The sequence below is a fragment of the Erithacus rubecula genome, assembly GCF_903797595.1.
Source record: "Erithacus rubecula genome assembly, chromosome: 20".
In the NCBI taxonomy this organism is placed as follows: Eukaryota; Metazoa; Chordata; class Aves; order Passeriformes; family Muscicapidae; genus Erithacus; species Erithacus rubecula.
In genome coordinates, this window is record NC_136672.1 from 4,760,621 (window position 1) to 4,785,481 (window position 24,861).

The 24,861-nt window shown below is 46.8% G+C and overlaps 1 protein-coding gene across 7 annotated transcripts; it reads left to right on the plus strand.

Moving 5' to 3' along the window:
* PRPSAP1 (phosphoribosyl pyrophosphate synthetase associated protein 1) lies at positions 1 to 24,861 on the plus strand. 7 transcript variants are annotated; one of them, XM_079323448.1, is made up of 12 exons: positions 940 to 1,053; positions 2,876 to 2,985; positions 3,870 to 3,925; positions 8,633 to 8,685; positions 10,284 to 10,350; positions 14,388 to 14,560; positions 14,969 to 15,084; positions 15,776 to 15,831; positions 16,316 to 16,461; positions 22,310 to 22,380; positions 23,051 to 23,197; positions 23,784 to 24,861. In XM_079323448.1, exons 3-12 carry the CDS (start codon positions 3,888 to 3,890, stop codon positions 23,940 to 23,942), a joined length of 1,026 nt encoding a protein of 341 aa, XP_079179574.1. In that variant the 5' UTR covers positions 940 to 1,053; positions 2,876 to 2,985; positions 3,870 to 3,887; the 3' UTR covers positions 23,943 to 24,861. The 7 variants fall into 7 exon arrangements, with proteins under 7 accessions (XP_079179577.1, XP_079179572.1, XP_079179573.1 ...); XM_079323451.1 differs by lacking the exons at positions 2,876 to 2,985; positions 3,870 to 3,925 and adding an exon at positions 1 to 281 and having other exon boundaries at positions 942 to 1,053; XM_079323446.1 differs by lacking the exons at positions 2,876 to 2,985; positions 3,870 to 3,925 and adding an exon at positions 124 to 443 and having other exon boundaries at positions 942 to 1,053.

Genomic DNA, 24,861 nt, shown 5'->3' on the forward strand with positions numbered 1-24,861 from the left:
CGGACGGCGCAGCGCGTTCCCTCAGGCCGGAGGAGCGGGCTCCGCGGGCCGGGCGGCTCCTCCCGCCGCCCCCGCCACACAGCGGGGCCAGAGCGCCGCCGCCGCCGCGCTTCCGTTTCCCCCGCCGCCATCTTCGGCACGGGCACCGCAGCCACCGCGGACACCCCGTGCCTCTCACCGCCGGGCAGAAGCGGGAGGCGGCCGCGCTGCGAGCCGCGCTCGGGCAGCGGGAAGTGTGTTTATCCGCCGAGGAGGGACGTTTCTGCCGCTGTCCTCCCGAGGTACCGGCGCAGTTCGGGCAGGCGGTGAGGGGACGCCGTGACGGGGGAGCTGCGGCTGCGGTGCCCTCACCTAAGATGGCGGCGGGGGCGGGTTTTTCCCGCCGAGAAGATGGCGGCGGAGGGAGCGGCGCTCTGGCCGGGTGGCGGAACTCGCTCGGCTGGGTGAGGGGAGCGGGATGGGACCGTCCCCCCAGAGACCTGCCCCTTCACAGGGACTCCCTACCCTGCCACGGAGAGTCGGTCCAGCCCTGCTGAATCACAAAGAATCCCCCAGCCTTCCTCCCTCAGCTCACCCGCACCTTCTCCAGCCAAGGGTGCCCCTCTCCCCCTTGTTACCCCCCCCTCATTTTGGGGTCATCGCTCCCCGTTGTATGAGGGACCACTGGGTGGGCGTGGGGTAATTCATTGCCTGTCTAGCCCTCTGCTCCCCAAAGCAGTTACTGCTCCATTTCATTTTAATAACCATAATTTCCACCCTCCCTTTCATACTTTGCCGCAGGAATGGACCAGCAACTCCATAGGTAGCGGAAGGGTCCCCACCCTCCTTTTCCCCCTCCTCCTCCCCACCCCTTAAGGGGCGGTGATCGCGGTGGAGAGGAAAGAAAAGGATGCCACGGAAGCTGTTGTTGCCTTATAAATCTGTTTTTTCTCACTTTCGAGCTCCACGGGGCTTGCATGACTCTTTGGCGATGAACGCGGCCAGAAGTGGCTACCGGGTCTTCTCGGCCAACTCCACCGCAGCCTCCACCGAGCTGGCGAAGAAGATCACGGAGTAAGTTGCCTTCTCTTTCAAGTTTCTTTCTCCCCCATCGCTCTCCGGTGCAGGCTGGAGCCCTCCCGAGCTTTTGGCATCCTCCTGCCTTCCCAAGGCATCTCCTGCGAACACTTTTATGGAGATTTTGCGCTGGGAATATTCACCAGCTCTGCCTGACCCCGCCGTGGAAATGAACTCACCGCTTTCTCCCTTCTTTGACATGCATTTCACTGCTAGAAAGGCTGGGCTGCAGCAAAAGCTGTTACTTTTGGGGAGGGAGGAGGTGAAATTTGGCTGGACAAAGCTCAGAAAAGCGTTTTTAGCAGGTTTGGGACATGCTTAAAACTTTCTCCTGACCTTGTTTTCCCAGCAGCTTCGATGCCTGGGGCAAGGGGAGTGTCCATGTGCACCTCGGCACAGCACCTTGCACTGACGAGGGTGGATTTTGGGGAGCTGGGCAGCCTGTGCTGTTTGGTTCAGGGTAAAAGTCTGGTCCATTTTCTTCAGCCCATCAATTTCAGCAGAGTTTGACCTTGTTTTGTCCAGGATAGATGCTCTGGGTGCTGTTGAGTGGAAGATGTGACAGCTGCCTCCAAAATGGGGCTCTTGGTGCACAGAGCTCTGAGTTTCCCCCAGCACATGAACTTTGGGGTTGAATGAGTTTGGTTCAAACTGGGGCAGTCCCAGCTAAAGGGATTATTTTGAGAAGGGCAACTATTCTGAATTGGGCTGTCAACTTAGAACAGGATCTGGATTTTCTTTATGCTGTTTCTCAGTTGCAGTTCTTAGGCAGCTGATCCCAATATCAAGGGGTCTCAGTGCTTGTTTGTCTGCTGCAGCTGGCAGCATCCCAGTTATCCTTGCTGTCCCATTCCCATCTCCAAGGGTGTGCTTAAATTAGAAGGAGGACTTAAGTACAGGTGTGCTGACACCTTAAACTGCAAGAACACTTTGCTGTTTGTCCTGCTCACTTAATAAACAGTGTTCAATCCTTAGCACAGATTATCTCCATGGAGCTGATTTGGCTGTTTGGCTAGGAGGTGTGTTGGATAATAGTGATGCACTTCTTTAAGCGTGAGGCTAAGAGGAAAATCCTTGCGTTTGGGAGTGGAAAGCACTTTTATTTTGCTCATGTATTTTTGCTATATTTGGTCAATCTGTTTCCCTTTTCCTTCACTGAACTCTGAAACTAATGTATCTCTCTATAAAAAAGTGAGTTTTGCTGCAGCAGATGAGGCAGAGTTTTACAGAGCTTGTCCTGTTGCGTCAACACAGCACAAGAGAATTCCCCTGGGGATGAGCTCTGAGTTCTCAGGACTGGAGGAGCAAACAGGCAATCTTTCTTCCTTGCTCTTTGTCTTAAAAATAACTCCCTTCTTTTTAAAGATTAAATGTGAAGAGACACAGAGAGACTTCCCCAGGCACTGGCTGGGATGATGTGCTGATGTTATCCCAGGGATGCTCTGGGGGAAAAGAAGCAGGACCTGGATCCAGAATGATCTCCTGGCTCCCTCCTTGATCTCTCACCAAGTAAATTTTTAATAGGGGTGATGTGGGGTTTTTCCCTTGGCTCTGCCATCAGTGGGATGTTGGATGCTCTGGTGGTGGCACGAGCACATCCCTGTGACACACAGCTGCTGCTTAACTGTGGCTTAAGGACATTTATCTTTGTTGTGGGTGCAGAATCTGGAACTGTTCACGGTACAGATTTATCCACAGTAAAAAGTCTCCTAAAATATAAAGGTATTTTCAGCATCCAGTGCAGTGACTTTGTACTGCCTTCCCTTAGAAGCCCGAGGGCTGTTTCAACTGGTCTGTAACACATCCCTTGTTCTTTCAGGTTGCAAACGAAGTGTGACTGCTGCCTTTCCCCCTGTCTCACATCCCAGCCTGTCCTTTGCTGGGGAGGTCAGTTGCACCTTTAAATAGAGTTGGATCAATCTTGCAAGGGTGAGTCTGTCCTCCAATATTGTGCGTTCTTTTTAAAGTTTTTTTATGACCTTGAGCAAAAGTAGTAAAAGAACTTTAAAACAGCACACAATATTAGGAGGGCCCCTTGAGACACCTGTCCCATCTGTTGTTCTTTACCTGTAGGTATGAGCTTAAGATCTCTCCTTGAGTAGTTCTGACTTATCCTTTTTAAAATCTCAAGCACAGAAAGGAGCAGTGTGACACTGACCAGCTTTCAGACACCTGATTTATCTCCTGGCTTCATTTACTGCTAAACTTCCAGAGTTACTTTCGTTTCAGGCTCTGAGCATCATGTTCTGGCAGAGTTCTGATCTTGATGATTCCCCTTGAGCATTCTCTGGTTATGGGACAGTGACTAATGGTCAGTCTTACTTTCACTTCAGATTTTCAGGGCTTTAGTTGATAGTGACCTCCAGGGTGAGGAGATGGTGCTGGATTATGTGGACCTTGTGAAACATGAAATGGTGAAGATGTTCCTTAGATTCAGTACCACTGACACATAAAGAAATCCATATATTTACTTATCTCTTATAAATTGAGAGTGATAATTATTTTATTTTAAATTCTTTTCACTATGGAAAGAAAACTCTTACTGTAATTAGGACACTTGGCACCTGATTACAAGCTGCATTTTCAGGGGAGAAAGATAATTTCTGTGACCAGTGCTGGTCCCTAATGGGTCTGTGTGCTGCTGGGGGGAGGGAGACCTAGGAGTCTTTTTGATCTTTAATCCAACAGATGCATTTAGATCTCCCTCTGACTTCAGTGCTTGGCTCATCAGCTACAAATATTACATTCTACTCACTGCTTATGTGTTTGGCTTGGAGGGGGTTGGTGATTGAATCTTGCAAATGCCTCCCCAGTGCTCCTGCAGCTCCGTGATGTGGGATGTGATACTGTTTCACTGCCAACTGTGGATGTCAGTATTCCAGAGATTCACTTAGTTTGCAGCATGCAAAATGCTGGTGGTCTGAAGATAAAGCATTGCCATGAGCCTAAACAACATGCAGTTAGGAAAACATGGGATTTGTGTTCTGACCTCTGGCTGCAGGGAGCTGTGTCACAGCTCTAAACCCAGGGTGTTTTTTTCTGTGACTGGGTAGGAAATGAGCCCTGCTTTGGAGGGAGACAGTACATTCAGAGACTTGCAGCAGCCTCCCTCAGCTGAAGAGGATCTCTGGTAGGAAATGTATCCTTTAGGTCATCTTGCCAGCACATGAGAGAGTGGCAGAGGGAAATCAGAGCATTTCTGTGCAGTTTAGGTGGAGCACAGAATGTGGCTGGGCAGGCTGGGCTCATGTGGGGCTCTCTGTGCTAGCCAGCACAGCTTTAGGGGAAGTTCCTCCATCAGGAGTGGGCTGGTAGGAGCAGAGGAAGATCTGCCTGGATTTTGCCAGTAGTTGGGCTGCGTGGCTGGAACAAGTGATTCCAGTGGCAGATGAGCAGTAGGGACTTTTCTTCTAATATCCAGTCATGCTGGGTGGATGGAGAGAGGCAAAGGAGAGCTCAGATAGTTTTAAGGATATCTAAACAGATTGTATCCAGGAAGCTGCCATTCCCTTTCCCTTTCCTGGCTGTTCTTGTACTGGGGGATTAGGAAGTGCACTGCAGAGCTGCCATTGTGCTGGCTGGACCATGACTGATCTTTATTTAAAGGTTTGCTAAAGTTTGAAAAGCAATTCAGAGTCAGGCTGTGGCTTGATTTGGCTGCAGTTGGGCACAGCCCAGACCCTCTCCTCTGCTCCAGCTCCTCCTGAGTCTGTACCAGTTCCTGAAGTCTGTAGGTGTGGGGAGAGTTGGGAATTTGCAGAGCTGAGACCAGGGAAAATGTTTATAATGAAGAGGATATTGCCAAAATAAAATATCATAATTAAGAGCTTTGTGTGCAGATTTCTCTTCAGATTGAATGTTTGTGCTGTGAGCTGGCCGGAAGCTCCCTCCAGAGAGAACCTGACAAATGTCTTGGATTTTGGTCACAGGGAGGGAGAAGGAAACACAGCCTGGGCTGAGGGCACTTCTCAGTGGCACTGGAACAGGCTCTGATGAAAATACTGCAAGTACATTTGCACCTTGAAATTTGATTCAGCTGAACATGGAGTCTCTCTGGCTGCCCTTTGTCTCCAGAGCTTGGTACAGTGGTTTTTGACAGTCTTCAGTGGAGCATTTTAAAGTACAATCTGATAGAGCCTCACAGTGTTTCCTGAAATACTGCAGTGTGTCACTTCCTCACTAAACTATAGGTGACTCCTGAGCTGTTTGCATTTAGATGTGAATTTGAAGCAGGTTTTATAAACACTTTTGTATTCAGAGCTTAATATCCTCTTGGCATGTTTTGAGACTGCAGAAAGTTAGATCATCCTTTCTGGGCAGTGTTTACAGAGAGATTCCAGATCAATAGGAATTTTTACTGGCCAATTGCTCTGAGTAGGATTTTTAAAGCCATAAAGAGTTTTGGTTTGTTTTTTTTTTTTTTTTTTTCCTCTTAGATGCTGTCATGCCCCAGAGGAGTTGATTTATTGATGGAGCTGGTGTGAGGATAGCAGCTCATTTTGCTTGGAAATGTGATTTATCTGCAGGAGCTAAAATGTTATTTTCCCCAGAAGCAGCTTTATCTCTGCAGGGTGTGTGGTCTGTGTTACCTGCAGTGGCACCTTCTGTGTCCTGGGGTAGGTCTGCCTGTGTTTGCAGATGAGTGATCAGTAACTGTGGTACAACCAATTGGGAGCTTTAGGATGGAGAGGATTTTGAGAGAAATTATTTGGATGGGAGAGGTAATAGGAAGGGCAAATTTATCTTCAAACTTTGGCTGCTGCCAGGCTGATAAGATTGTACTCTGCCCTTGACTCCCATGCAAATATCTCCTTTGATAAAAGTCCTCTGGAATTTGGTGCTTTACAGCAGGAGTTACACTAACAGTCCCCTCTTTATTGTCTTGGAGTCAGTCAAGGTTTATCAGACTCCTTCCCTGGCTGATACCTTGTCTAACTGAAGCCTCCTGGAAGGGATTTGGTGCAAGGTGTTCCCCTGGGGTGCACATACCTCAGCTGCTCTGGGGGAGCTGCCTGTGGATCCTGCTGTGCTTGTGGCTCCTGGGACTCTGCAGTGCTGCAGGCAGGGCTGATCTGGGACTTTAATGGGCAGTTTTATCTCATATCCACTGCTCTTGTTTACTTGCAGTCAACAGTTGGAGCAGAGCTGGGATTTATTGTCTGACTAGAGCCGCTCATTCCTCTAAGTTGGGACCTCTGTCCTGTCTCTTCTGCTGCTCCCTGTGCCCAGGTTTGACAAATGAGTTGTTTTAGTGCCCCAAGCCAAGCTGTTTTAGTGTTCCTCTTGCCATGGGGGAACAAACTTGCCCTTCTGATTTGTTTTTTCAGCAGCACACAAACTGCACTGCTGCTGTGTGGTGAGTAGGAGAGCACTGGGATCTGGTTTCTGCTGGCTACATCATGGAATCATGAAGTTGGAAAAGACCTTTTGGACTGAGCACAGCTGTTAACCCAGCTCTACCAAAGCCACATCCCCAAGTGCCATATCTACATCTTTTAAATCCCTCCAAGGATGGTGGCTCCACCACTTCCCTGGGCAGTGTGTTCCAAGGCTTGACAACCCTTTCAGGGAAGAAATGTTTCCTAATATCCAATCTAAACCTCCCCTAGTACAATGTAAGAACAATCCCCATTGAGCACCACAAATATGGTTTTGTTTGCCACCACTTAGCACTGGAAGTGCCACCTTCCAAGGGCTGTTTTGCTTAGATGAGTTTGGCTGGACTGGTTTTGAAGCTTTCCTCCTGCCATGAGATTCAGGGCTGCCTAAGAGCATTTGCAAAAAAAAAAATAAAATTCAATGGATTTTTTTCCCCCAGTACTGAGGTAGGATTGTTCTGTCTGCAGTGAAGTCAGGGCCTACGTGCCTCCAAGGGGAGTGTGCAAGACCTGCCATGCAGTTGTGGAGAAACAAGTGTGAGTCATGAAACAATTCCCACCACCTGCTCTGGGGTGGGTGTGTGTGTGTATGTTTCTGAGCTTGTTTGGACTCGGGTGCCTTAGCAGCTTGGTGGTTGCAAATGCCAGACTATCCTCATCAGAACAACAGGATCCCACCTGCAAAACTCACCTCTGGTGTGGCTCTATCCCTGAGGTGCCCAGGATTGCTTTTATTTGACCAGCTGCCAGCTCTTTCTGAAGATACTGAAGGTACTGAGGATGCCTTTGCAGTGCAGCTGCAGTTTATAACCCAGCTGGACTGAGAGGAGCCCAGCTAGAGATCTGTGATGCTTGTCTGGCCTGGCTGCAGTTGGTACCCCAGCAGGGCTGGTGACAGTCTGGCACGTCCAGCTCTCGAGGTGGCAGTTTAGTCAGCAGCCCAGCCATGGCAAAACGTGCTGCCAGACACTCACTGGGGAGTGTGTGTGTGCCAGGGACGTGCTTTGGAGCCAGCTAAGCAAACACATCCCATGGCATCCCAGTGTCTGTTAGCTCAGCTGTCCCAGGCCAGCTTCTAGCTGGACCTCCAGCTTTGGCTCACAGCTGAGCCCAGCAGCTGCTGATGGGACAGAAGCATGCCAGGGTCAGCCTGTGTTGCTGTTTCACTTCTGCAAGCACAGATCTTTGTGACAATTGAAGTGCAAGGCTGAGTTAGGGGTAAGGAGATGGGGTGACACTGACTGCTGAAGGCTGTAGACCATTAAAAAAACCAGCAGAAGGTATGGACTCTTCTATTTAGGGTTAGTCCTGATCTGCAGAATTTTGGTACATATCCAGGTAAATACAGTACAAGTGCAGAAGGAAACTGCTGCCATAATCAGCATGGTGAACAAGTATTTTTCAGGAATAAACTGTTTCCTAATTCATTGTGTGGCCATGGCCACAGAACAGATCCTGGGAGAGGAGGGACTTGGCCCAAGCATCTCAGTGCTGCAGGGTCTCACAGCTGAGGCTCTGGGTTAAAGCACAAATGCCTTTAAGTACTTACTAATGGATTACTTGTCAGTGCAGTTAAATATTGAAATGCCACCTGAGGGAAAAGTCTGCATTTTGGAGCCTTTTAAAATGCATTTCAAAGTGAGTCTTTGTTTTGTAAGAAAGAAATTACAAAGAGAAGGAAGGTGACTAATCTTTGCTGTGATGAGTGTTGTAGATTTGATATTTGAGAAAAGGAAAGAGTAATTTGAAAAAATAAAAAAAATTTGAAGTTAAGATCTCATTAATCATTTGAGTTATTTTAGAAGGAAGGTTCAAGGAGGAAAAAAAAGAAAAAGAGGTGGAAGTCAAAAAAAGTGACTCAAGTGCCATTAATTGAGTCTGAGTAAATCATTCAACTCCAGCTGCAGATCAGACCTGCCCAAGGGGGCATTGCACAGGCTGGCAAGGTGTCCTTTGCCATCAGGAGTCAAGCCTGTGGTCAGTGCCACAGGCTTTGGGTACAGCAGTCAGCTGCTGCAGAGTGTCCCAGGCCATCAGAGGGAGGGAGACCCCCAGAGAAGGGGCTGATGTAGTTCTGCAGCCTGGCTGGCTGACTCAGCTCCCTGCTGGGCAGTGCTGTGTGATGTGGTCTGGCCCTGCTGTGCAGCACAAACTGCTGCTTTCCTCCATTTCTAATGTCCTTTTTTTTTCCTTTCCAGGCGTCTCGGTGCTGAGCTGGGGAAATCTGTGGTGTACCAGGAAACCAATGGAGGTAAGAGAAATCTCTACTGTTTGCAACTCTTTTGAGGTAATAGAAATGCTGGGTAACTCCATGGGCCAGACCTGTCTAAGAAGTGCAGTGATTCAGCTGTGATGTTACTGCTGCTCCATGGCTGACCTTGGACAAGGCAATTAAACGTGTGCCTTGTTTTCCTGGGTTATCTTGTTTGTTTGCCCATCTGCAAACTCTCCTCTTGAATCCTGCCTCAGGTTTTAGCAGCTGCCAAATCTTTTATGCTCCTATGCTAAACAAAACTGCTTTTTCAGTGTCTGCCTTGTGAACTTTTAAATTATCCCTTTCTTTCAGCCCTTCCCTGCCATACAAAATTTACAGCTGCCCTTGCTTTAAAAGTGCAAATTCATGGCTATGCTGGGGAAAATTCCTGTTGGAGGTTGCTTTTGTTTTTTAGGAAGTTAACACTCCTTAAGTGTGCATTTTCAGATGCTGGGCTAAAACACAAGGATATTGGCCAGCAGAGTTCTGTGGCCAAGAGTGTTTTACTGTTTCAAGACCTGTTACCTTGATTGCAAGAGAGTAGAACCACAGAGCTGCTACAGGCTAGAGGAAGGGTTTGTGGTAGTGCTGCTGCTGTTGCAGCCTGAATGAGAGAGCTGCTGTGGGTATGGTTGGCTGGCTGGTGCAGTCCTGCCTGGGAGAGCTCACTGCCCTTTGGGGTTGGTTTTAAAGGTTGCTTGCTACTTAGTCTAAGGTCGTTGTTCATCACTGCACAGCAAATCAGTCTGGACTCAGCAGAGTCCTGTAGGGTTACTGCCAGGGCAAAGCAATTAGACTTGGAATTCCATAGCTGAGGAGCTGTTCCTCTCCTTTTCCTTACCCCTGCCCTCCAGCTTCTGACTGTGTGGCAGTCACCTTGGGAACCTGAAGCCATTGCTGTGGCTTTGCAGAGCTTCTTGGGCTCAGCTTCTGCATTTGAGTCAGGGACTGTAGCAGTGGTGCTCAGCAGGGGCACAGACTTCCACCTGTGGCAGTGATGAAATGTCTTCACCTTGACAGTGAAACTGGGGAATTCTTGCTCTGATCTCAGTGCTGCTGGTGTTTCCTTGAGTTCTCCAGCCAGCATAGAGCTGATCCCATAGTAAGGTGTGAAAGAGTAAAGTGCAAGAAGTGCTGAGTTAACTTCTTGAAAGTACTGAAGGTTGTTCTGCCTTGGGTGGTTAATTGCTCACTAGTGACTGTACTGTTGATAGCTTTCTGCACTCCATGGAGGTGTGAAAAGGATTTCTCATTGAGAGTTAGTAAATTGTCATCTAAATTTTAAAATTTTAATTTCTAAATTATGAAATTCTAAATTCTATAAAAAATTAACAGCTCTTCAGCCTGCCTTTGCTTTGTAAATACAGCTAACTCTCTGGCATGTCATGCCAGCTCTACCCAGGTCCAGCCTTTGGAAAATCCACTTGGCTCACCTGCATATTTATGTGCACAAAGGGCAGAGGAGCAAGTCCTCATCTGCCCTGAGTCCTCATCTGCCCTGAGCAGGGGCAAGGTCATGGACCACAACATGGTGTGTTGTCACTGTCAACCTGATGTTTGGAAACAAAACTGACTTTGTTTTCCATCCTTTTCAGAAACAAGAGTTGAAATAAAAGAGTCTGTCCGTGGACAGGACATCTTCATCATACAGACAATCCCCAGGTGAGGCACTCAGGGCTCAGTTTTGCACCTGGGATGTGCTTTGAATACCTGGATCAGCAGATGTTCAGTGGGTTGGGCACTATTAACCAGCACAATAACCAGTGTTGTCATTGCTCTGACTTGGATCTAAGGCCCCATGTAGTGTTAAGCTGTTAACATTCCCAGGGGATTGATTGCAACACTGAGATGCTTCCCATCAAATATCTGGAGTGTGTCACTTGAGGCAGGAACAGGAGTGACTGATGGTTTCCACTGAAACATCCCTGGTCTGTGTGTTGGTGGCATTTCAGACTCAGCTGTTGGCATTTCCATCCCAGGATGGGTGATTCCCTCAGCCTCCCAACCACCAAGCAACAGAGCCAGCATCAAACAGCAGCTGCTGTTTTCATTGCAGGCTGGATTACTCTCCCCTTTGCTGCAGTGATGTGAAACTGAGCCTCCCTCCTGTACTTTTACAGTTCTTTTTGGGTTTTATTTGGGGCTGTTCTAGGCTTGGAGTAAGAGAAGTGCTGCAAGTAAGCAGAGGGCTAGAAAACCATCTGTAATCCCAGGAACCTTGCTCCTTGCTGGCTCAGGAAGAGTAATGGACAGCACTAGGGTGATGGGAAGGGAGCCTACCAGTAAAATAATAACTGCAAATCAACCTACTGTGAGCAGAGGAGGTGGTGTTTTCAGAGATGAGGTATTGATGTTAATAAAACAAGGATATTCCAGCTCTGATAGCTTTTTCCAAGTTACCAAATTCTGCTCAGGTTTTGGAGATCACAAGAAGTAATAAGTTAGCAGAGCTCAGCTGTGTCTCAAAAGTAGCAGGGAGCAGAATTGCCTGGACACAGAATTTTTCCTTGCTTGCCAAAGAAATGGAGCCCACTGAGAATTCAAGTTCATTTCCTCTGTGAAATGCTTGGCCTGTTGTAAAGAAATCAGTAAGACCACTAAAGCAGCTTACTCACTTCTGGAATTCCTCTTGCAGGCAGAAACATTTTCCTAGGGCTCATCTCTCTCCAGAGAGATGCCCCAAGTGTTTCCTCCCTCAGGGAGCAACTAAAATCTCTGCAAGATGAAAATCCCCTGCTGTAGGATTATGTTTTGGGTGAATGGTGCCATTCTGTTGTCCCCTGTGAAGGAGTTCTCTGAAATAACTTGTAACAGAGAGTTGTGTAAACATGAAACAGATCAAGTGCTCAGAGAGGACTGACCAGAGCATTAGGGGCAGAAACAGTTTTGGGAGGGGAAAACCTCCCCTTTGGTTTTAACTTGTTGTTCCCCTTGTTTCTCCATTAACTGAATTCAGTGTTTTGGGCCAAGAAATTGATCTTTCTTAGCCAGAATGTTCAAGGCCCTCCAGGTGAGGAGCCAGTGTTGTGCAGCCAAGTCATCTTTCATTCCTAAACTGCAGCTGTGCCTTGCTGCATTGCTAGAGAGGACAGGTTCAAGGACATCTCAATTTTGCAATGTGTTTCAGGGAGTTTTTCAGGAGACTCAAAACAACAACTGTGTGGAATAATCCAAGAATAGGATTTCCACACTCAGTAGTGGTTTGAAAAGAAAATATTAGGACTTGTTAGTAGAGAGGGGAAAAAACCTTGTTATGCTGCAGTGTGAATTCACAGTCTGCATCTTAAATGAACAGAGAGTACAGAAAGACCTGAATATTTGATACAGGCTCTCTGTCATAGGAGCTGCAGCACAACCAAAAAAAAAAAGAGGTAACAAGGACAGTTACCATCCAAGACTGGTGTGTGGACTGGCATTTCTGTGAGATAAAATCAAATAGCTCATGTTTAGGTGGTAGAAAAATGAAGGAGTTGATGATTTTGTGATACCCTAAAGGAAAAAAGAGCCTTTTAGTGCTGAGTGTTGGTGCTGAGTGTTGTAAATCAGTGTCACATAAGGTGTTTGCTCAGCCTCCAGAGCAGGGGTGTCCAGGGATGGCCCAGGCACAGATAAGGAGCAGCAGGGGAGGCTCTGGGGTGGTAAGCAGGCTGTGGGGGATAGCTGAGCTGTCTGAGTGCCCTGGTAATGAGCTGCCAGCCCCTGTGTGAGGTCTTGGCTCAGCCCTGCCAGCAGTAACTAACTGAGCATGGCCCCAAGGCCAGAGATGGGGAGGGCAGCAGGGAGCCTGGGCTGCTCTCTTGGTGCCTGTTTTGGACATGCAGGGGCTGGGCTTTCTCCACCAATGTGATTTTCCCCAGCTGGTGCCCTTGGCTGGGTCCAGTGCCCCTTGCAGAGGAGCAGATCAGTGATGGCTCAGCATGAAGCCATCTCAGCCCACCCACCCTGGGCCCTGCTGGAGGGACAGACACATCCACCTCTGCCTCATGCCTGTGCCAGCAGGTCTGCAGGAGCTTCCCAGAGCCCAGCTTGGGATCCTGCTTGAATACTGGGGGAAGTACCCTCCTTGAATAATTTCTCCTCAGTATGGCTACTGGTGTCTTGCAACAGCACCAGGACTTTTGCTGGTGCCTTTTGAAGTCCCAGTCTTGTTCTCTACCTGCTTTCCATGTGAATATGTATGTATTTCCAAAGAGTAAGTTGATAAATAATGATGAAAAATACTGAGTTTCTCAGATGAACTTTAAATATGCTTCAGTTTGACTGCTTTGTTTTTCTGTGATACTGATAGTAGCATCTTTTTCTCCTCTCACAGCCCCACTGGCACAGCTAAATCACCAAAGGGAAGAAACAGTTCTTTGTTTGCTCGTTGTCCTGTGTGGCAGGGGGCTGTGTTTTATGTAATTCTTGGCTGGGTGCTCCAGAGCCAACAAAGCTTTCTTGTGTGTCAATGGCACTGTGTGCTCAGGACAGCAGAGACCAGAGCCTCACAAATGAAGAGGCACAAGTGGAGGTTAATTTCCAAAGGAAGAGAGAGCACTGGAGAAATGGAAATGGTCAGAGGTTTGTCCTGGGTCATGTCTTTGGGCAGTTGGAGAAGGTTCCAAAAGTTCTTGAGTCAGTCTCTGATGCAGACAGTGTCTCTCAGTGTTGGTCTTAAGAACTGAAGGGAAACTAAGGGCTTAGCTTTTTTCCCCATCCCAAAATTAATTAAAATGGGAATTAATGCACTCTTACTGGGCCACTGCAGTCGTTGTGGGGGAGCAAACTGTAAATGGGATATTTCAGTCCCATGACCAGTGACAGGACTCAAGGAAACAGCAGGAAGCTGAGTCAGAGGAGGTTTAGGTTGATATCAGGAAAAGGTTTTTCACCCAGAGGGTGGTTGAGCACTGGAACAAGCTCCTCAGGGAAGTGGTCACAGCACCAAATCTGTCTGGGCTCAAGAAGCATTTGAACAGCACTCTGAGGGACAGGGTGGGATTGTTGGGGTGTCCTGTGCAGGACCAGGAATTGTCCTCATGATCCTGATGGAGCCCTTCAAACTCAGCATATTCCATGATTCCTCTGCCTATGTTACTTTGTTTGGTTGTTTTTTTTCTTTCAAGAAACAGTCCTTTAACATTTCCTGTGCTATTGTTCCTTCCATCTCTAGATAAGCTGAAGTGTGGAGATGCCAACCTCCACCAAAGTGCTATGTCTGGAGTTTGAACTGCTCCAATTGCAGTATTTCTTAAGGCAGGAAAAATAACCTGCCTTACACTGTTAAAGAGGAAAATACCTAAGAAATCCAGTGTGGATGAAGTGTTGGCTGCATGTATGCTGCTCTTTTAAAGACTATTTTATTTCAAATTGCACTGCATTAAGTGACATTTGTTTCAACCTAAATTTTATACAAAGTCTTTTTTGTCAGATGATGGAGGGAAATCATCATACACCTAATGTTAGAGCATAGAATCAAATTCCAGACCACAGCTATTGAGTGCTGGTGTCGTGTCCTGTATGTGTAAGAGTTGATTGTAATTTGTTGTGGCATGGTGGAAGGAGGTGTATGGTTGCAATCTGGGTCTGGCTTACATTAGCCTGTGGTGTAGCATTATTTGCTTGGAATTTTGGTGAGGAGTGTTCTGGATATAAATGGAAAAGGAGTTGCATTGGAAAAACACCTGCTTAATATTTGGAACTGTGTTCAAATCTCCTAGAGATGTGAATACTGCTGTCATGGAGCTGCTGATCATGGCCTATGCACTGAAGACTTCCTGTGCCAGGAACATCATTGGGGTCATCCCCTACTTCCCCTACAGCAAGCAGAGCAAAATGAGGAAGAGGGGCTCCATAGTCTGCAAGCTGCTGGCTTCAATGCTTGCTAAGGCAGGTGAGTGTCCCAGGGAGCAGCAGCACAGCAGGCTCACTGCTGCTGGCCATCCCAGAGGTCATCTGTCCTTCCATTCTCCTGTTTGATGTGGGAATGTGTTGATGAGATTTTGAGCCATACTGGGGGAATCAATTTTCTTCAGCTTGCTTGTGTTTCTTTGTAACTTGCACCTGGGAAGTGGCCTAGAAATGTTATAGTGAAATACAGTGTCAGCCCAGTGCTGTGGCATCACATGCCTGTTTCTCATTATGTCTGTGGAATGTTCTGTGTTAATGTGTTTATGATTATTTTATGACATGGCATAATAGTCTGAGTAATAGCTAAAACAGTCTGGAAAATGGAGGTGTTGAAGGAACTCCAGCCACGTGGGAATATTTTCAATAAATTGTTGTCTTTTTTCCCCCTTAGGTTTAACACATATTATCACTATGGACCTTCATCAAAAGGAAATCCAAGGCTTCTTCAGCTTCCCAGTAGACAACCTGAGAGCATCCCCTTTCTTGCTTCAGTATATACAGGAAGAAGTGAGGTTACTCTAGTTCTATGTATATCTACTTGTCTGAACTCATTTTAATGTGGTGGCAGCATTGGGCCTCTGCTTAAGTGGAGGTGGTGGTGTCAGTCTAGGTCAATCCTGTTAATGAATTCTTTCTCTGGGGGTACCAATTGCATCTTTCATGGAAAGATGTTACACTTCTCTGATTGGATAGAAACTGAACTGCAGCACAAGCAGGAGAGGAGCTTTGCTCTCTGTGGAGTTAGTGCCATTTGAGAGATCCTACTTGTGCTCATGCCTCTTATCACCTCTGAAATCCTGTAAAACTGCTTCCCCTCTCCCTTTGTGCAGGGCTGGATTTCTCTCTGCTCTGAATTATTGATAGACTTTGTCTTGGGCTGAGTGTAGGAGTGCTGGGAGTAGGGCATGGAGGTTTTATTCCCCATGTGCAAAAGATGGAGATTTATACCCACATGGTGAGAGCAAGGCTTCCCCATATGGGGAGGGTTAAACATAGTGAACATTCCCACCTTTGCAGAATACACAAATAGTGGTGTTGGAAGCAAGTGTAGTTGCCTCTCTAATTTCTTGTCACAGAATGAAAATTTGGGTCTGGGGAGGGGGATGGGTGAAATTATTCAGCCATGTATCAAACCAGTTACTCTCTAGCAAGAAGAACTGTTTTTTTTTTAATTAATTAACCTTTTTATCACATCCAGATTCCAGACTACAGAAATGCAGTTATTGTAGCCAAATCTCCTGGTGCTGCTAAAAGGTAAATGAATGCTTTGCTAGCTGGTTTAAAGTTATTTGGAAAATACCTGAGCTAGTGGAAAGTATACTAGGGAAAATGTGTGAGGGTGACAAATGGATTGACAATCTGGGCATAATTCCTTTGTGGCTGGGAATGGGATGGATGTGGTGCAGATAGGCAGCTAAACTTTGTATTCCCACCCCTATGGGAGTAAACTCTGGCAGTCTCACTGAAATGGTTCATTGGGAGTCAGACTTGCTGCTAGAGTTGCAGCAGTGCCTGACCACCTCAGAAACCATTTCACATGCGGAGGAGCACAGGAGACCCTGCGGGGGAGCCAAGGGGTGGAGTGTGCTTTGGGATAAATCCCTTGCAGTCAGGTTTGCACAGAGAAGCAGCCGCAGAGGCGCAGCCTTTGCTTGCTGCTGTTGTGGGAGAGACTTGCAGCAGCGGGCTGTGTGTCTGGGCCAGGGCAGCAGCTGCTGAGGCACAGCTTGTCGTGCAGGGCTCAGTCGTACGCGGAGCGGCTGCGCCTGGGGCTGGCGGTGATCCACGGAGAGGCGCAGTGCACCGAGCAGGACATGGACGACGGCCGCCACTCCCCTCCCGTGCTCAGAAATGCAACTCTGCATCCTGGCCTGGAGCTGCCATGTAAGATCAGCCTTCTCTGCTTACCTTTGGGGGGGGGAAATAAAGGAGAAGAGTTTGGTGGGAAATTTCTGTTGGTTTATCTGTGTGGGTGTAACCAATCTAAAGGCAGTTAGACCAGTAGAATTTTTTTCATCAGTGAGTTGTGGGAGAAGTCACAGGGGAAGATTTTTATTTAACTCCTTCAGGCCATGCAGAGCATCAGTATTTTCTCCTTGGCTGTGCCTGCTCCATGGTGTTAGAATGACAAACCTCTGATAAAGGTGGTTCAGCAACAGAATTCATTGAGCTGATGAAACAAGGGAGATGTAAAAGTGTAAGCAATGAGAACAGCCACTGAGAGAGGCTGTTGGCTCCATTGGGGAGGGGAGGGCTGGTCTTGTTTTTCCTTCTCTGCAGCCTTTGTTACTACTGGAGATTTTCTTCACCTTGGCATCCAGGTGATCATATTCCAATGTCTGTTTTGACAAGGTTTTGAGGTTTGTGTGGCTGGGATGAGTAGGTTCTCCAAGAGCATTGTTGACCTGCTTCCAGAGCTCTTGCCATCAATTTAAGACCAAAACTAAAAGAAGAAACTTGTGTTCTGGGAGATGCCATCCTCAGGTTTGCTTGTATTCCTGCAGCAGTCAAATAACAACAGTGTGAATTCAGCTCCCTTTTGGGAGGATTTTAGCTTTCTAGGCAGGTGGTGGTAGCACAGAAACTGGGAGCAGGAAGGTGGCTGAGAAGTGCCTGTGGGAAAGGCTGTGTGCTGCTGAGTGTGGCAACACCAGCAGTGGTTTGGGCTACTGATAATCATCTAATCTTTGGAAATTTAGGGAGAACATCCAACCAGTTTCTGGGCAGCTCGTGGAGGGGAGGCAAGTGAAACTGCAGGCATTTTACTTTACCCTAGTTGTGTCTCACTGGAAAACAATCAGTTAAACAGTGCTTTTTTTGCTGGTGAAACTCCTCTTGGGCCTTGGGGGGCAGGTGGGGTTTGGCAGTGAAGTTTGGGACTTTATTGTTCTACTTCTGACAAGGAGATTTTTTTCATGCCTGTCCAAGAAAGCAGGAATTTGCATGATTATTCTTCACTTTCTCCTTCCTCTCCTGTTATGGAGGGTGCTGTCCTCCAGAATATCAGTAGCTGACATTTGTCTGCTATGGAGGAATTGATGTGGTTGTATTTTTATTTCCAGCCATGTCACTTCAAAGAAGCTCAGCTGTGGAAGGTTGTGCTGCTGGAGAACCCTGTAAAGGGTTGTTCATACAGAAATGTGCCCTTGTCCAGTTTAGTTATGAATCCAATGGAAAATTGTTTTCAATCTTCAGCTATCCAAGCAAACTAATTTGCTGTGTATCACCACTTTCTTATTTTATCTCCTGCTGCACAAACTCAGCCCTTTACCAATGACCTTACATCCCATGCCTCAGGCACAGTGTAAAACAGTTGAGCTGTGCCTTGGCAGCTCACTCTCATGGGGTGGATTGTCCAAAACTCTCAGTAGAAGCTGCTTTTCTCTGCAGTTTTCTAACCTGAGACATACCAGGTTTTAGGTGACCTGGGTTCTGGAGGTGCAGAATTCTGAGGTTATCCCTATCTAAAAGCAGTCTGTGCATTCTGGTTGTGTCACAGTCTCTGCCAGACAGAGGTGAAAGTGCAGCTGTGATGACAAGGCTGCAAGTCTCTGTGCTGGCCCTCTGTGCTGTGCCTCATTTCTTGTCCAATTCTTGTCCAATTTGAAAAGCATCTTCCCACCTCAAATGTCACATAATTCCAAGCCCTCATTCAGCTCTCCCTTCTGCTGGTGAAAGCTCTGAGGGCAGAGTGTAGCAGGGTTCAGCTGTGTGGTTGGTTGTGAAAGGTCAGGCACGTGCTGCTGCTCAGTACTGGATGTTCTTTACACCAAAACTGTCCCCAGGCCCTCTGATTGTCAAAACAGAAACAGTTTGGGAGTCTGCCTGGCTCAGCAACAAACCTGGGCCTGGCAGGTAGAAGGTTGGGGATGTTCCTGGGGAATGACTGAGATTTCTTATGGAATATCCCACTCTAGGCTACAACCAGATCACTGTGGAGCATCCCAGACTTGGCAATTGAAGCTCCAGGCAGTTAGAGCCAGGAGGGAGGTGAAACCTGTGTCTGGGAGCAGCCCCAGAGCCCCACAGTGATGGCTCATGCTTTGTGCCATTCTCCATGGGCTTCCTGGGGAATTGGCTGGGCTCTGAGTCCTGGCATGCACCTCCTCCCCCTGTTCTAGCAGGGGTCATGTGCCCCTAATTAATGAGTGCTAGGCAGTGTAATGGCTTATTTATTGTCCTGTGAGTGTGGCCTGATATTCTGATTGTGGGGAGCCACAACAGAAAAAATGCCAGAGGTGCTTCTAAATTGCTCTTAAAATGCTTTGCTAGAGTGGCAGCAAGAGCCCATCCCTGCAGCCCCTGTAATCAGAGCTTTGGAGGCAGCATGTCACTCCAAGGTTATTCCCTTTGATTGTGTGCTTTTGTGTCTCAGAGCTTGCAGCTGGCTCGGGGCTGTGCCTTAACAAATGCATGGGGACTCTTTGCATGTTTCCTCAGAAAGAGTGGGGCACCATCTGTTAGATCATTTCAGTAGCTTTGGAATTCAGCTCTTTATACAGAGAGCTAATGGTCTGCTTGAGTCCCAGAGCCCAGCAAACTGCCACAAAGGCAGTTTGGGGGGAAAGCTGGAGTGACTCTAGGTCTGTTCCTACTTCCCTACCCCCCTCTTGCCTGTGTTTAGGCTGGGGCACAGGGGTGTTTTCTGTCCTTCCAGGGTTATCTCTACACAAAACTGTTCATTCCTGAGCAGCCTTTTGCTCTGTTGTAAATGCAGCATTATAGTTCTTGGTGATTGTCACTTTAATTCACACTGTCAGCTCCAAACAGAATTTATTTTAGCACTTCTTAACCTGTTTTTGACCACTTAATTAAAGCAACATGTTTACACACCTGGGAATGTTTTTTCCTAGTGCCAGTGATCCTGCCTTTAACATGTGGTACTTTGGTGTATATTTTGCACATCTGAGTGAAAGTGTTCTTTGATATTCTTGTTTTATAAAAAATGGTGGTTGCTCTAGTTTTTTCTCTTATTTTCTCCCTCAGAAGCTACAGATACCACAAGCATCTTTTCTTACTTTCCAGAAAAAGCCAGCAACTCTTTAACTCAAACTTGTACATGATCCAAGGGGTTACACCAGGCAAAAGTACCACCATGGCATATTTCTGTTACCCTCTCCTGTCTACAAACACAGAGAGTTTGTGTCTGGGATGAAAATATTCTTTATTATTTAAATCATTTTTCAAGGCACCTCCTCATATCAGTTCTGACTTGCACATCTTGATATGTCCAAAGATTTTGAAGAAGAAACTGGCTGCACTTTTGTAGACTCTCATCACCCTGGAGCAGTTGAGATTTGATGTGGTTGTGGGTAGATCTTTGGCTTGCAATTTTTTTTTTCTTTTTTTTGCAGAGAAAATTGAACAAGGAAAAGGGAGAACATCTCTTTAAGATCCGGGTAGGTCGACACGTTGCCTACCATTCTTTAAAAATAAACCAAAATTGAAATATGGCTTTTGTAAAAACAGACAGAGATGCAAAGCACTGCTAATCTTGCTGGTTGCCATGTTAGCCTTTAAGCATAGCAAGGAATGTGTCTGCTTCCTTCATGGAGTAGAACGATAATGATTTGCCAAAACTCCATGTCTCTGTGAGTAAAATAGTGCTGAATTTCAGCTCCTCAGGCCTGTTCACCATTTGTGTAGAAAAGCTTCCCCTGACCTGGCTGTTGTCAACAGAGATGGCACTCACCAGTGGATACACAGGGAGGCTGGGATGGCAGCCAGGTGGAATCCTTTTGATACTTCACAGCTCCCACCAGGAGCTCTGCTACTGTCCAGACTAGATAGTAAACTCACAACTAATCTAAGCAGGTCAGTAGTGCCTGTGACTGAAATTTATGATCTGCTTATCTCTCATAGTGCTTAATCTTCATTTAATATTAAAATAATCTTCCTTCTCATAGGAGTATTTTTCCTTCAGGATTTAGATGTGACTTTGCATTTGATAGGAGACTCATAAATAACCATGCAAGGGAGGCTGAGGAATCTGTGCCATGGAGCTGTTGATTAACTCTTCAGTCTGAGGTAGCTGTGACTTTAACTGCAAAACCTGGCAATGAGTGATGGGAATTTGGGCAAAACAGAATTACTGGACACCTTTTATACAGTGTTGCTAGGTTTATGGAAAACCAGCTTGTGGAGTAGGTCATGGATGTGAAGAATAGCTCTACACAAGAATTTTCAAAGTTTTGGTCATTATAATTGCATTCATCATATCCCTCAGTGTGACTCATTCACCCAGCTGTGCTTGCACTCTAAGCATTCCCAGGCACTGATGAGATATGGGAATAGTACTGGATCATCCTGCTGTGCAGGATGGGGAGTTTAATATAAGACTTCTTTGGTGAGTAGAGCAGAGATCAATATTCAGACAGGCTTTTTGGTGGGCAATGGCTTATGTTCTCCTGCTGCTCAGGTTTTACATTGAATTGTATTATCCTAAAAGTGAAAAATCTTGCTGTGTCTGAATACCTTGAGGTACTTGAGAAGCCTCTGTAGCCAGAATCCTGGCAAGACCTGAGCTTACAAAAGGAGGGGCACCAAGTGCCTTGGTAGGACACTCTGCACTCACTGTGGAGAGTATAAAAGAGGGGTGTGGGGTGTGGAGGTGGGCCAGGTAAGTGTTACAAAAAGCTGGAGGTGCCTCTGGGCTTCAGTGGTTAGATCAGCCCAGATTGTCACCTACTGAGACATGCCTGCCCAGCACAGTGTCCTTTCCATGCTGGAAGTTTTTGTACCAGCACCCCATGGCAAGGGAGAGGTCTGGCAGATTGGATAGCAAGTGCCTGGCCTGTACTGCAGGTTGGTTGCTGTTTGGTGTAAGTCTGAAGGCTGTGTTACATCTGGATACTCTCAGTGCATCTTAGTTCAGATTTCTGGTATTTTTATGATGCTGCTGGAATTTTGGCAGGATGTGGTTTTGCATGAACCCTGTCAGTGCCAAAGTAGGGTCAGGAGGGAATGGAACTGTATTTCCCAGTACATCTCTTCACTGTGTGCCAGGTAGCACAACTTGTCAGTGTATCCTTTGATCCAATTGCTGGTTGCACTGTGCTTGTGGAACTGAGTTTCAGCTGGATTTTGTCCTACTCTTTCCATTAATCCACTTAAAAATAATCAGCAAATTTGCTTCTGCAAACTTCCTTAAGCTTTCTTTGCTTGAGCAGGTGGTATTAAGGTTCTTACACCCTCTCAAAGACCCCTCTGTGTTTGATGATGTGAGAAAGCAAATGAGCTGCAGTACAAGTCTCTGATCCTACAGATTATTTACTGAGTCCAAGAGGTGAAAAGCTGCACCTTGTAAAGCACCTGCTCTTTTGAGAGGTGCTGCTTGGAACAGCCCATTTGTTGTTCCCAGTCCTGGAATAGACCCTTTTACAAGTCCTGTCTGGAGCACAGAGGAGGTCACTGATATTGCCCATAAACCAGGTGCTGATTTGTAACTGCTTGCACAGGCTTCTGTTAGAGAGTTGAAATTGCTTTCTGTTTCTGAGATCAGTACAAAATCCCCACAGAAACAGAATTTCCTCTTTTTGCAGCAGTGCTGTTCATTTGAGGAGAAGAATGATGGTTAAATGAGGGTTTCTCATTTAGGTGGGTGTCAGGATTGTATAAAGCACATCTATGTCTGCATCAATGTAAGATGTTCAATGGTTCAGCCTCTTGTGTGGTGGAACTGTTGGGGTTTGACTCAGACCTGGCTCACCTGGACTCTTTTTTCCTTCTTTAGTGATGATGGCCAAGGAGAAGCCGCCAATCACTGTGGTTGGAGACGTTGGAGGAAGAATTGCCATCATTGTGGTATGAGTGTGAGGGGAGCAGGTGGGGGGAGGCTTCTTCACAGCAGCTTTGCTTCAGCTGCTCTATCCCTGAGGGTCAGAGAGATGGCTGGTATAGGAGAGGGAATATGGTTTTTAGACACTCTTTTCTCCAGTTACGCTGATGGCTTTTGTTATTTCAACTTCCTGTTGAAAACCATTTGCGCTTCAGCTTTTAAGCCCTAAAATCTCCTTGCTTTCTTGATTCTAAGTGTCAGATGTCTGCAAGTAATGAATAAATCCAGGGCACATAGAGAAAACTCCTGAAGTGTTAAAAAGCCCCAAACAAACAAAAAATATGCCAAGCCTCTCTTACTTGCTATGCCATGCTGCAGTGTAAGTAATCAACATGCAGCTCCTACCCCATGAAAAAATCCTCCTTGCTGATGAGAAACAGCAAGTGCATGTGCAGGGACTAATTTGTTTCCAAGACACAACATTTGTTCTCCACACTAGCAAAAGGGTCATTAAACCAGGGAAGTAGCATTCACAGATTAGTCATGCACGTGGCTGTCCTCATCAGCAGCTGAACTAGACAGGGATTCTATTTTTCATCTGTGTGCATGGCCAAAGCTGCAGTACCCTGCAGATCCACTCCTGCCCTGCAGGCTCTGTGAACTTCTGGTTTTGATGTTATTTCTGTTTCTGCTCAGGATGACATCATTGATGATGTGGAAAGCTTTGTAGCTGCTGCAGAGATCCTGAAAGAGCGTGGAGCCTACAAGATTTTTGTGATGGCTACTCATGGGCTCCTGTCAGCAGATGCTCCTCGTCTCATAGAGGAATCCTCCATTGATGAGGTGAGTCTGCTCTCCAGACTGCAGAGTGGGGGCTGGCACCAAAACTCACAGCTTGATGTCCTTCCCATGGCACGTAGCTCATGTCTGGAATTACTCATTTAATCAGGTGCTTTCAGTTAGTTGATTCTGCATTGGAACAAAAAAAAACAAAAAACAAAAAACAAAAAAAAAACAAACCCAAAAAAACCCCGAAGTGTGTGATTAATACTTGCTCAGATCAGATCTGCTTCCTTGAGTGTATTTTCTCCTTAATAAAAATATTAGTCATCCCTGCCTGGACACTTTCCTCCCTGCAGCTGATGGTGTGGCTGCCATCTCACTGTGCAGCCCCTCTCCCCCAGCTGGTCAGGGGCTGCTGGTACATGAAGGGAACAGGATTTCAAACTTTAGTAATAGATCTTGTGATCTGAGTGGACCCATTGGCCTGTCACAGAAGGGGGGAGACCATTTATTTGAATATGCAAGGATTTTTCCCCTTGAACTGTGATTGATTCCAGAAGGGGTGTGTACTGCTGCTTCAGAGTGGCTGCTCAGGGAGGGTAAATGTTCAGCAGCACAACTTCCTTTCCTTTCTGGCCCTGCATAGGTGGTAGTGACCAACACTGTTCCCCACGAGGTGCAGAAGCTGCAGTGCCCCAAGATAAAGACTGTGGATGTCAGTTTGATCCTGTCAGAAGCCATCCGGCGAATCCACAACGGAGAGTCCATGGCCTATCTCTTCCGCAACATCACTGTGGATGACTAGAGCTGAGCCTGCCCCCAGGATTCCACAAGAGAAGGAAATCTGCATGGAAAGGCAATACCATAAAACATAGGCATAACACAACTGTTTATTTTTGTAGGAGTGTTGAGGTTTTCAGGGTCTTGAGCTGTGAGATCTAATAGAAAAAAAAAAATCAACCTGACCAGCACTTTACAAGTGAATAGAAGGGGCCACTGGCATTGGGGGGGATTACACCTTGATTAAGAGAGATGGAGAAATGAGGTGGAGAATTTTTAAGTTCCTTTAATGAATTTTTTTTTTTTAGTGTGTTATCTCTCACCCTGTAGGGGTGGAAAGAAAAGCTAAACAGAAGTAGCTGTCAGCTTGTGAGAAGGGAACAGAGACTGCTCATTGCTGTGTGGGCAGCAAGAGCTGCCTTTGGGGTTTTTCTGCCTGTGTCTCACCCCAGAGCATGGAAGGGAATGTTCAGGCTGTGCTGCTGGCAGAGCTGAGCCAACAGCAGCTCTTTGCCAGCTCAGTGGCCTCTCCCCTCCTGCACAGCAGAGCAGGGACTTTCATCAAAACTAAGTTAGCGGAACATCCCGAAAGGACAGCTTAGGGCAACCCATTGGAGGGGCTGCTGCCATGCCTGGGTCAGGGAGCTGGAACAGGCTCACGTGTGTGTCCCAGCAGAGCAGGGAATGCTAGTTAATGTGTTGGCCTTTTCATTTTGCAAGCTTTGGATCATTACTGCTCTTCAGTGACGAGTCACGTGAGGCTCTTGGTCCTCACTGGAACACTTGTCTGCACCTCAAAGCCAGGCGTGGGTTTTGGAGTTGCCTGGGGCTGACTTTGTGGCAGAGTCTTGTAGGGAAGGGAAGTTGGAATGTCTGCTTCTAATGCAGCTGTGCTCTCCAAAACACTAACACTGAACCTGCAATAAAAAGTGTAAGATTTTTCA